General features: G+C 40.5%; 1 protein-coding gene across 3 annotated transcripts in view; it reads right to left on the bottom strand.

Moving 5' to 3' along the window:
* LOC146626696 (protocadherin-15-like) overlaps nucleotides 1-13,281 on the bottom strand; it is a 200,125-nt gene that overhangs the window by 136,331 nt on the left and 50,513 nt on the right. For all 3 annotated transcript variants that reach the window (XM_085360748.1, XM_085360746.1, XM_085360747.1), the window contains exons 9-12: nucleotides 9,381-9,489; nucleotides 7,747-7,859; nucleotides 4,430-4,636; nucleotides 19-153 (exon numbers count right to left, since the gene is read on the bottom strand). In XM_085360748.1, coding sequence (XP_085216874.1) covers nucleotides 19-153; nucleotides 4,430-4,636; nucleotides 7,747-7,859; nucleotides 9,381-9,489 — 564 coding nt within the window. The remainder of the gene's footprint in view (nucleotides 1-18; nucleotides 154-4,429; nucleotides 4,637-7,746; nucleotides 7,860-9,380; nucleotides 9,490-13,281) is intronic.

Genomic DNA, 13,281 nt, shown 5'->3' with positions numbered 1-13,281 from the left:
ATCAAGCCCATAGAGTACCGTGAATGTGTAGGAGTCTTGTGTCTCTCTGTCGACAGGCTGCACCAGAGTGAGGTATCTTTTGATTCCAGTAGCAGATACAGAGAAAACATGAGAATAGCTGTCCAGTGAGAATTGAAGCTGCGGATCCCGTGTCTGTTGAAGAGAGACATAACAACATTACAACATTTAACTTTTTGTTTTTACCCTTAAATCCTCTGCTGGGGGATCGCTTGCACTCAGATACCGTTCCCTCATGTCTCACTATCATCTACATTAATTACTATACATGCAAACCTGTAGTGAAGTGGGTACACTGGATTGGTTAAAAAAAAAAATACACAGAGTTTCTGGCCAAGATGATAATTGATGGGCAAAAGTAGGCAAGAGCCAGCTTTCAAACTGTGTTTCTCTGAAATAATTATATTTAAACATTACAAAGCTGAATATATCAGTGGCAAAACACAGTGAATCCACACGCTTCATAAGCAAAACAGCTGTGAACAAAGAAGTGCTTGGACAAGAGATGGTTAAGAATATGAATGAAAAACATCCCTTGTGTTTTCTTGACATAACAATTTCTAAGAAGAGGGCTCAATCGGTGTGTGTCTGGGTGCTATACTCAGTGATGGAGAGGCAATCCTCATCCAAGCCCTCCTCTGACATTACCTACACAGTCATCTCTTCTGTGTGTGTGTGTCTGTTTGTGTGTGTATGTGCGCATGAGGGAGAGAGAGAGAGGGGAGCTCTCATTCCAGATAAGGCTGGCTCAGCAGGGTAGGGTGGGGTGGGGTGGGGTGGGGGGGGGGTGGGGGGGAGCTGATAATGCTGTCGATGTAGCCGGTGTGGATATTGAGTCATAAATAAGCATGCACGTACACACAGTAGCACAGTTACAGGCGCACACAGATACTTGCATTTGTATGCGCACACACATAAATAAAAGTGATGGATGTCACATAAAAGCAATTAGGACTAATCATCATTGTTGGTGCTTAATGCTGGAGGAAAGGCCAGGGTTAGCAATATTAAAAATAACTCAATGTATATCACTTGACACACACATACACAGTCCCGGGAACACACACAAATGCACACATTATGCTCTCTAAGCCCATTCCAAGCTGTTGGGGTCTTTTAGAAAGCAGCGAACCAAAGCTTGTTTTTGTCAAAATGCCTATGCTACATCTTAAACAAACTAAGCTCCTGGGAATGCATCGGCGATAACAATGTTGCAGCACTGTAAATATCTTACATTACCAAGAGGCAATTTAAGAGGGAAATGGTTTTACTATCCAGATTCAGAGGGAAATTAGATAGGGCACTTCACACACTGCAAGCAAGGCACAAAGTCGAGATTCGGCAGAGCTTGAAAGAGGGCGGCGAAAATGGACACTTGAATAGACCAATCCCTCATTTCTGTATGGTATGATTAAATACTGTCACCATGCTTCTAGCTTTGTTTACATGATGGTTTAATTTTGTTTCTAGGCAAGAGCTGGTTTATTTACATGAGAGCAGGATTTTATATCAGTAAGGTAAAGAGATACAAAGTGCGTCTAACAGCTGACCAGAAGATAGACCCATGCCCTGATTGTTTAGTCATAGCTTTGGTAGACCTGTCAAGATCTAGATTTTGCGATATGTTCTACATAGCCCCGCCAGCAGCAAGGCATCTGAAGGTAATATACACTCACCAACACTTTATTAGTACAACTTGCTAGTACAGTGCCAAAATCTATTTTTTCTTTTAGGACTTCCTTACTACTTTGCGCTGGAAACATTTCTTTGAGAGTTCAGTACATATTGACATGTTAGAATCATTCACATTCTCTCGTGCTCTACTGGGTTGAGATCCGACGACTGTAAAGGCCATTTGAATACAGCGAGCTCATTGCCATGTTCAAAAAACCATTCACCAAGTTGAGCTGTTTGATATGACGAGTTAAACTGTTGGAAGCAGCCATCACAAGATTGGTCACTGGGTCATGAAGGGCTAGACATGGTCTGTAACAATCCTCAGGTAGGCTGTGGCATTTAAATGATGCACAGTGGGATGTGCCATGAAAATATACCACCACATCATTATATACCCCCATAAAAAAAAAAAGTAAAGTAAAGTGTGCGTGTTAGTCCCCATGGGGAAATAGTTCCTCTGCATTTAACCCATTCACCCAGTGAAGCAGTGGGCAGCCATCAATGCAGCGCCCGGGGAGCAGTGTGTAGGGACGGTACCTTGCTCAGGGGTACCTCAGGGTAGCCGTTCAGTGGAGTTGAACCCCCGACCTTCCGATCATGGGGCCACTACTCTACCTACTGAACTATCCCCACACATATCTTTCCTGAACTGCTGATCTAAGGCAGGATGGATACATGCTACAATGTTGCTTAATCAAAATTCTAATCCTACAATCTCAACATTGCAGCACACCTGGCAATGTTTTTCCAATCTTCCATTTTCCAATTTTGGTGATTAGAATTCACCCATATGAATTGTACCCTTAGTTTCCTGTTCTTAGCTGACAGAAGTGGTCCTCTGCTTCAAGTTCAAGAGATGCTCTTCTGCAGACCTTGGTTGTAAAGAGTGGTTACCTGATTTTTTGTTGCTTTTCTATCAACTTAAAGCAGTCCGGCCATTCCCCTCTAATCTCTGGCATCAACAAAGTATACTTGCTCAGAGAACTGCTGCTCACTGGATTTTTTCCTGTTTTTTGGAACATTCTCTGTAAACTCTAGAGATAGTAGCGTGGGGAATTGTCAGTTAACAGTTTCTAAAATATACAGATCAGCCTGTTTGGTACCAACAACCATCCCATATTCAAAGACCCTTAAATCACCTTTCCTTTTGTCTGAAAAAAGATGTATTAGTCGTAAGTAGACTTGTAGTCAAGACCGCCTAATCCGAGACCAAGACAAGACCAAGACCAGAGGGTATCGAGACCAAGACAAGACCAAGACCAAGACCAGAGGGTATCGAGACCAAGACAAGACCAAGACCAAGACCAAGTCGAGACGAGACCAAGACCGAGACCAAGTTGAGGCGAGACCAAGACCGAGACCAAGACCGGGACAAAAAAGACTAACTTTTGTGTGCTTTTGAGGGCTGACATGATGGTACTGACTGGCCCCAAAGTCATCTGACAAAACAGCGATCACCTCCAAAAACTGTCTAAAGAATGGGAAATATGTAACTGGTTTCAGTTATACTTTATATATAGATAAAATTGTAACATCAAACTGAAGATTATAATCCACAATGTGGAGGGATTTGAGCATGGCTGAGCCACTGTGTGTCGCTGTGTGACAGCTGAGCAGTGAAAGGAAATTAATTGAGGAGCTGCGGCTCTCGCTCAATGGGAGTCGACTATTCTGATTCACTACAAAGCACTCTCTAAGCACGGCTCTTAGAGCTAAAGCTTTTGCGCATGATACATTATTGAACGTTACACTGTGTGTCATGGATACTGTTGACTCCAAATCTCCCGACCACTATGTTGATCTGAAACAGCAAGACCGAGACAGCGAGACCAAGATAAGACCGAGACCAAAGTCCGTCGAGATCAAGACAAGACCAAGACCACGTAAAAGTGGTCTCAAGACCGGTCTCGAGACATCCAACTCTAGTCGTAAGTTATTAAAATATGTGCTTTTGTGGTCCTATGTAAGCTGCTAATCATGTCTGGCTAACCTGTCACTCAGTTTCCCTCTCTTTTTTGTTATTTAACAATGTTGCTGAAAACATGAGATAGAGCGAAGAACAGAGAGTGTTTTCAATCAGCAATATTAGCTTAATATGTAAGCTAGCACCTGATAAAACAAAATTGTAAAAATAAAATAAAATATCTGCTAGCTTAAGCTGTTATTTTCAATCCCCTGTGTGAAAAGTAGGCAATTAGATAACAGGCCTTTTGTCTGCCTGTTATCAAGGATGTGCCTTTCAGCAGTTGTATTATTTACAACAAGTAAATCAGTAGGATAGCAAAGAGCTTGACAGGCCTACAGAGGTAAATGATCTCTAATACAACAGGAAAACAGACTCACTAATGGTCTGTTTTCATCTAGTATAGTAAACTTTAACATCACAACACCAATGAGCATTAACATAAGTGAGTCATGTGTCTGTTGTTAGAAGCACAGTCCTTGTTAACACCACTCAGAACTCTGAAGGTCAAGATAGAAGGAAAGCACCGAGCTGATACCTACAGGCGTCTTATTGAGTGCCAGCTATAAAAGAAGTAGATTCAACAGATCAAAATGTTGTAAGAGTTTTTACACATACTAAAAAATCCAAACCATTTTAAAACAGCTGCGTCGTTCTGGTTTTACAAGAACATTTTCATTCTTCACTCTGTTAGAATTTGATTAATTAGTAACAACAATATTTAGTTTTTGTTTTTGTAATCAATCACAGCTCTGTACATGTTCATCATACCTCCTCCACATCATTATCCAGTGCTATTATGGCCAGTGGTACAGATAGGCTGGCGCTGGTCGCTATGGTGGTTCCCACTGGCGATGCCTCACTGATGTAGCCATGGTAACTAGGCTGCAGGAAGTAGGGTGCCTGGTTGTTTTCATCCAGAACTTCGATTTGAAGGCTGGCGAAAGCTGGCAGGGGGTGGCCGTTGTCCTGTTCTGCCTAAAGGGGAGAGAGGAAAGTGTAATAACAACCAATTTAGCTTTGAATCTTCTCTAACTGACCAGCCATAAATCACGCTGCTAAGCCTTTATGTCTTTACAGTGGTTGACGAAATTACACACAGTGATATGACAGATGCTGCGACTACCCATGTATTACAGTTCCACATGCTGAAAATAGTAACAAGTGTGCTTTTTTTGTTTGTGCTGGTGATTCTGTTTAATCAGTCTGTCATTTTATGAAATGATTTCTCTAAGGAAATTGGTAAGTCAAGTTCAAAGGTTTAAGTGCTGCTGAAAAAGTATGAGTTGATGATTTATTTCTGAGTTCCAGTCTTTTTTTCTTTTTCTTTTCTTTTGTTTTTTTAAGTTTATTTAAGTAATCAGTAGAGTTGTATAGTGTGGCTTCTCTGCTATTTTACAAGTGAAAAATGCTAACATGGATCCGTAATGAAAGTTCAGCTACAGGTCAGGGCTAACGTACTAATTTGAGACCCGTTTTTTGTCTACGTTTGCTTACATTTTGGCAACGTAACATTAGAAGTATGTAGAACTGACAATGAGCAAACGAAAACATGCTTTTGAGAAATTGTCATTTTAAAAACAAGAATCTTTCTTTGCAAAAGCATTCCAACCCTTCATCCAGTGCATTGGCAGCCAGTAGAGCTTTTATTTGGAAAAACCTTTCATGATTCATCACAAAGAATGGATGCCATCTCAAGGTTTTTCTATAGATATTCTGTGGGTTTCAAGTCCACTCAAGTATATTCAGACTTGTGTCAAATCCACATGAGTATGATCTCTTAAAAGATGAACAGTTACTGTGTTTTGGTTTGTTCATATTCTTTTTAATTTTGAGCAGTCTCCGTGTCCCTAATGGTGAGAAACGCTCTTTTAGCATTATGATGCTATAACCATGCTTCACTGTAGGGATAGCATTAGTGAGCTTAATGAACACCAGTGCTTGGTGCTCATCAGGCAGAGTTCTTGGAGTTCATCCCAAATAGTTTTTGGCACATCGGATCATATTTTTTCCTCATGCTCTAATAATCCTTCAATGCATCTGGCAAACTCCAAACCAGCACTTATAAATCTTTCATTCAGAGTGGCTTGATGGAGTGTAGTTGATCGTTGTCCTTAGAGAAGGATTTTAAATGTTACAAGAAACATCTGAGGCGGTGACCACTGAGGTGCTGGTCACATACTGTATCTGACCAAAGACCCTACTTTACCTGTTATTGTTTGTACTAAAGTCATGAAACGTCCTTCTTTCATTTCACAACGGCAAAATAAATTGTTTTGTACAAATAAATGTGTACCAATCCTTTTAGTTTACCTCAGGTGGATTATTAAAAAACCAGTGTATTTCTGTTACTTTGCTCCCTTCTGTTGCCTTTCCTTTCATTATTTATTCATTTTTTTGAAAGAGCTATTAGTTGTAAAATTCTGTAAGTATGTGAGAGTAGCGTAACGTATATATATATATATATATATATATATATATATATATATATACACACACACACACACACACATACATATATATATATATATATACATACACACACATATATATACACACACATATATACACACACATATATACACACACATATATACACACACATATATATATATATATTATATATGTGTGTGTGTGTGTGTGTGTATATTAGGGGTGCAACAATACTCGTATCGATATTGAACCGTTCGATACAGTGCTTTCGGTTTGGTATGCATATGTATCGAACAATACAAAATTTTAAATTTATTTTATCAACTTTCCTTCTGACGATGCTGTCTGTGTTGAGCGCTCAGTGGATCTGCACTCGACAGTGCAGCCTAGGCGGAGTAGTCGAGTGCAGATTCACTGAGTGCAGGGCAAGCTAGTGAGACAGAAGTTAAGCTCTCCTTGCAACATGGCAAATTGAACCTCCCCCACCCTCATTCAGATGTGGCGTTTGGAACTATTTTGGTTTTCATGTGACGTATGACCCTGAAGGTAAGCGCGTCATGGACAAAACTAAAAGTATGTCGGATGTGCCACGCAATGCTCAATTACATTGGTGGGAACTAGTGCGTTAGCGCAGTTAGCTCGTTAACGTGTTGGCCGTCCAGCCCCACGCACGGGGCGATCCGCGGTAGCTCGTTAACGGAGATTTGCCGTGTTGTGGCGTTAACGTCATTTCAACGAGATTAACGCTGACAGCACTAGTGGGAACACAACGAATATGACTGCACATTTACTCCGACATCATCCTAGTGCAAAGACAAGTGAAAGCAGACAAAAACAACAAGCACGCATGCTACAAACTTTACCCGAGTCATTTAGACAGCCGTTAGCACATGATTCTCCTTATGGGGACCTGATATGTTTAATATGCTGCTGAGAATATAGCCCAGAAGAAGCGGATAGTATAGCTCTTATTTTGGAAAGAGCCATTTCTCTGTAATAAACTCTTTTCCAAAGATGAGTGATTCCTCAATCAGATAGATTTATTTATTTTTATTACTTTGTTGTTTCAGCAACATTAAATTTAAAAACTGAACTTTTGAGTTAAAATATATATTTATAATTTTAATAAATGACAAATTAAAAAGGCATGAACATTTTTTTTGTATCGAAAAAATATCGAACCGTGACACCAAAGTATCGAACCGAACCGTGAATTTTGTGTATCGTTGCACCCCTAATATATATATATATATATATATATATATATATATATATATACATTTTAAAGCATTCGCTATAGTAGTATGCATATATATATATATATATATATATATATATATATATATATATATATATATATATATATATATATATATATATATGCATACTACTATAGCGAATGCTTTAAAATGACTATCATTTAAATGTCTTCATGGCAGACTACTTTTAATCGTCAGGAAATAAATAAACCTAATATAAACAGTCTTTATTAGGACTTAGAGATTTGCTGATCAACTTGATGACTATTTGTAGATTAAAGGCATTAAAAAAGCACTACAGAGTGAACTGGCGGGTTTCTTTGAGGTAGAAGAAACATGCAAGAAAAAAGAAAATCTCATTAAAACTGCCTTGTTTGCTGCTGCAGTGTTTCTCACCTTGATCACCAGATCAAATCTGTGGTAGTGCTCTCTGTCGATGGGCTTCAGTAGCAGAAGTTCTGCTGTGGTTCTGTTTAAGCGGAAATATTCTACATAGGACTCTGGTTTGCCTGGAAGAGAGAGGACAACAAACACAAACAGTAAGAGCAAACCAAAAATGCATTTTTAACAGAAGATATACTGCTGTGGGAGAGGGGAAGAAACATTTGTGTTAGAATCACTTTATGTTTGCTTGATGGGTTTCTAGAGGGAGAATCCAAGGCAAGAGACTTGGATAATTGAAAGGAACAACGCTTTCAAATCCGGGGACCAGGAGGCACACAGTGCTGCCAGGGCCAACCTGAGAAGAGGCATCAAGACTGCCAAGCAGCAGCACAGGAGGCGTATCGAGGCCAGGTTTGAGAACAACACAAACCCAAGGCAGGTCTGGGAGGGCATCAGGGCTATCACGGACTACAAAAGAAGAACACCATCACCCTCAGCCGACAGTTCTACTCTGGCTGAGGATCTAAATCTCTTTTATGCCCGTTTTGACAGGGAGAACACCGACCCTGTCCTGTCCCCTCTCCCCTCAACCGACCCTGCTCCGGTCCTGAGCACTCATGAGCTGAGGCGTGTGTTCCGGAGCATTAACACCAGGAAGGCGGCCGGGCCGGATGGAGTGCTGGGCCGGGTGCTAAAAGACTGTGCTGCGGACCTGGCGGACGTCTTCACCTCTATATATAACACCTCGTTGTCCTGTTCACTGGTACCATCCTGTTTCAAAGCAGCAACCATCGTTCCCATCCCAAAACAGTCAAATGTCACATGTCTGAACGATTTCAGACCTGTGGCACTCACCCCCATTCCCGCCAAATGCCTGGAGAGACTGGTCATTAAACACATCAGAGCTGCTTTTCCACCATCCCTGGACTCGCACCAGTTTGCATACAGGGAGAACCGGTCAACCGAGGATGCGATCGCCACAGTGCTGCACACATTACTGAAGCACTTGGAACACAGGAATACCTATGCACGGCTCCTCTTTGTGCCACCAAGTAAGCCTGCATTTAGACAACAAAGTGCTCTAGTGGAAATAATATAGTACAAGGCAGCCTTTAAGATACAATAATTCATGCGCTTTTTACTTTTATATTAAAATTTCTGAGTGTGGACGTTAGCATTGGGCCTTAAATCTAGCCTAAGGAACCGCAATACCACTGATCTACATTTGACAAGATAATCTCGAAAGAACAGAGTCAGAGCGTATTGCCCTGTGTAAGTGGCATGTTAAATAATGTTTCACCAATCAGTCTTAAAAAAAATATGTGAATTTAAAATTGTTTGGGTAAAAAAAAAAACCCCAACAACAACAAAAACATAAGGATGCTATTTTTCCTTTTCACCTACAGCCAATTTAGATGTAACAATTAACCCAACATGCCTTTTAGGTTGTGGGAGGAAGCCAGAGGACCTGGAGAGAACTCACGTGGGCACACAGAGTACAAGCAAACTCGACACACCAAGGACCAAGCAGGCCAGAGGGTTCTAACCCAGAACCTCCTTGCTGTGACGTGACTGCAAACCACTGTACCGCTTTGCCATTTATTAAATAGCTTCCTAAAATGTTTAGTAAAAACAAACAAACCTACCAATAAGGATGAAATACAGGATCCCCGGCCTGTCAGAGGGAGGTTGTATGTTTCTGTCCTGGTCCACAGCTTGTATGGGTGGAGTCACATTGAGCGGATTCACCTTACTCTGGAGAAATATTTTCCACAGAGTGAGAGAGAAAAACAATGAATCAATCAAACTTGGACATAGGACAGCACTTTTAACATCCACTGCCAACGTTGTGTGTGTGATAACAGAAGCTCTGCTAAAATTAGGAGGAAGACATAGCAATTATTTAATTACTGGTGGTCTGGGAAAAGTTATTTTAATGCACAAACTATATCCAAGCAGAGGAAACATCGGAGCAGCAGAACAGGAAAATGTATTGTTGAAGACAACACAAAATTGGAGTAAATTTAAAAATCACACAGGAGGGTAAATATGCACATCCACACACTAAAATGTATTATATAAGTGCAGCATATAAATGGTAATATATATTGTGCACACACCCACGCACACACACTCAAACACACAAATACACAGGAGTTGAGAATCTGGCTCCATCTGCATACTAACGTGGCCGGGCTATAATGTTGACTTACGACAGTGCGATATTGCTGTGGTCCGTGCAATGAGAAGACCCCCGATGGGAGAAATATAACATGTCCATGGGAATAAATTATGATCACTAAGGAAATAAAATGCCAAACAAAGCACAACAACAAGCCTGCGAGTTTTTCTAAATACGCATCCTCCCATAGACATGCATGCACCGTACACACCTGCTATGACACAACATTTAACTGCCGCACCTGTCATGCACCACTTAAAATCTACCAGCCTTCACCGAGCCATCTTTGCTGTTGCCTGAAGAGGAAGGGAGCGAAAACACCGGCAGAGAAGAAGTTATGGGGAGTAATGGAGTGGAGTAAAAGAGGGTTTAAATATATAGAAGGGAGATGAATCTGTCAGGAGTGAAGGGAGACAGGGAGATGTTAATGCAGCATGGAAGAAACTTAAAGCCCCCGAAAGACAACCAGGTCGCTAAAACACTGCAAGAGTGCCACTGTAATTTTAGTTATTGACACCATTTAACTTTGTCAATGAGGAAAAAAAGCACTGACAACAAGAACTACAAAAGCGATGTGAGAGTCAGCCTGTGATTTGTGACGGTGGAGGCAATACTGTTGTGACACTGTAAATAATTTATCATTCATACTGTCAATTACTCCATCACTCCCGCCACATTATCTACGGGCATACACAAACTTTGATATGATTGTGACGTATCTCCAGGGAAGTCACTCACTTCTATTTAAGCTCTTCATGCTGCTGCATGGCTTGGCTTATTAACTGACTAGCTGGTAAAAAAAGCATGAAGAAATTCTTGAGTCAGTCCACGTCAGCTAAGCCCAAACCAGCAAAACTGATGATTTTTTTTTTGTAGAATTTAGAAAGTTATATAAGCTCATACTTTATACTGGGTCATTTCACTCAATTAGGAACTTTCCTAAACAGAAAAGACTACTTGACCACAACCTGATTTTAAAGCAGGGCTTTTGACTTTATAAACACACATCAGCTCAGTCAGAGATCTCTGGATTTTTTTTTAATCAGGCTTTTTTATTGCATTGCTTTATTATAAAGTGATCCATCACTTATGTCTATTAATTTTAAGAGACGGTCCAAATTAAATTTTAAACGGTCAAAATCAAATTTACTTAGAAGTGTCAGGGCTCTGGCACTGTCACTGAATTGCTGTTTAGTATTTAAGTTAAGCAACTAACGATTTTGGAAATTAATAAAATAATAAAGTCCATTAATCGCTACAGCCAATTTATACACACGAATACTTTTAAACCATTAAGAAAAACTGCTCAGTAATGTGATTGATTTGGCTTCTATACCATGTAATATTCTTACAACTTTTAAATATAGTAGTTTTTCTGCCTCTTTCATCTTTGGCTGGACTGGGCAAAACTGGGGTTACTCCATGAAGATCAGTTGTTGGCCACTGCCACTCTTAAGCTTAGTTATAAACTTAAGAATTTTATTTGAGTATTTGGTTTAGTCTGATATAACTGGGCCAAATAATAAGCTGGGGGTTAAAAAAAGATCAACATAGCAAGTCAAGCTGCAGGTAATACTGAAAGCTATTTACCTGCTTTGCTCTAGAAAAGTGAAAAGTTTGGACACACCTCATATTTTTTCTTTATTTTCATGACTACTTACATTGTAAATTCTCACTGAAGGCATCAAAACTATGAATGAGCACATATGTAATTATGTAGTAAATAAAAAAAGTGTGAAATGACTCAAAAAATGTTTTAGAGTTTAGATTCTTCAAAAAAGCCACCCTTTAATTTGATTACTGCTTTGCACACTCTTGGCATTCTCTTGCTGAGCTTCACGAGGTAGTCGTCTGAAATGGTTTTCCACCAGTCTTGAAAGAGTTCCCAGAGATGCTGAGCACTTGTTGACCATTTTGCCGTCACTCTGTGGTCCATCTCATCCCAAACCATCTCGACTGGGTTTAGTTCAGGTGACTGGCGCAGCACTCCATCACTCTCCTTCTTGGTCAAACAGCCCTTACGTAGCCTGGAGGTGTGTTTGGGGTAATTGTCCTGTTGAAAAATTAATGATGGTCCATCTAAACGCAAACCAGATGGGATGACATGTCGCTACAGGATGCTGGTTCAGTGTGCTTTGAATTTCGAATAAATCCCCAACAGTGTCACCAGCAAAGCACCGCCACACCATCACACCTCCTCCTCCATGGTTCACAGTGGGAACCATGCATGTAGAGAGCATCCATTTACCTTTTCTGCGTTGCACAAAGACACAGCAGGTGGAACCAAAGATCTCAAATTGGACTCATCAGACCAAAACACAGATTTCCACTAAGTTCCTTCCCTGTGTTTCTTGGCCCAAACAAATCTCTTCTGCTTGTTGCTTTTCCTTAGTCGTGGTTTCTTAGCAGTTGTTTGACCATAAAGGCCTGATTCACACAGTCTCCTCTGAACAGCTCATGTAGAGATGTGTCTGCTACTGGACCTCTGTGTAGCATTTATCTGGGCTTTAATTTGAGGTGCTGTTAACTTGTGATTTCTGAGGCTGGTGACTCAGATGAATTTATCTTCAGCAGCAGAGGTGACTCTTGGTCTTCCTTTCCTGGGGCGGTCCCCTCATGTCAGCCTGTTTCGTCACATTCAAAGTTTTAGCAATTTTCTGGACTGACTGACCTTCAGCTCTTAAAGTAATGATGGACTGTCGTTTCTCTCTACTTAGCTGATTGGTTCTTGCCATAATATGAATTCTAATAGTTGTCAAATAGGACTGTCAGCTGTGACTCCCGCACAACACAACTGATGGTCCCAACCGCACTAAAAAGGCAAGAGATTCCCCAAATGAACCCTGACAAGTCACACTTGTGAAGTGAAAACTATTTCAGGTGACTATATCACGCAGCGCTGTCAACAAAGCAAAAGTTGGCTACTTTGAGGAATCTGAAATATAAGACATATTTAGGGGTATTTATAATTTTTTCCATAATTCAGTGTATCTTGCTTCATAGTTTTGATGTCTTCAGTATGTATCTACAATGTAACAAATGTGAAAAAAAAAGAAATAAATAATGAGAAGAAGTGTCCAAACTTATGACTGGTAGTGTTTATATATATGTATTTACATATATGTGCATGTATATATGCGTATATGCTGAGGAACTAATGAGCAAATGGGCAGCCGCTGTGCAGGCAGGTGTCTGATCCAGGGAGCAGCGAGGCGATCAATAGCGGGGGGAAAAATCTTGGAGGGCATTTGGTGGTCAGAAGAAGCTTTGTGCTGGCTACCGAGCTACACAAAAGTGCACGGCAAGACTTTATGTTGCAACGGGAACTTGTCACACTCCCATATAACTATATGTGGACAAGTAAC

This window comes from Diplotaxodon limnothrissa, linkage group LG8 (assembly GCF_057381915.1).
Source record: "Diplotaxodon limnothrissa isolate DT_005_m linkage group LG8, D_limnothrissa_male_GT1.1, whole genome shotgun sequence".
Taxonomy (NCBI): domain Eukaryota; kingdom Metazoa; phylum Chordata; class Actinopteri; order Cichliformes; family Cichlidae; genus Diplotaxodon; species Diplotaxodon limnothrissa.
This window is presented reverse-complemented; position numbering and strand designations above follow the sequence as displayed.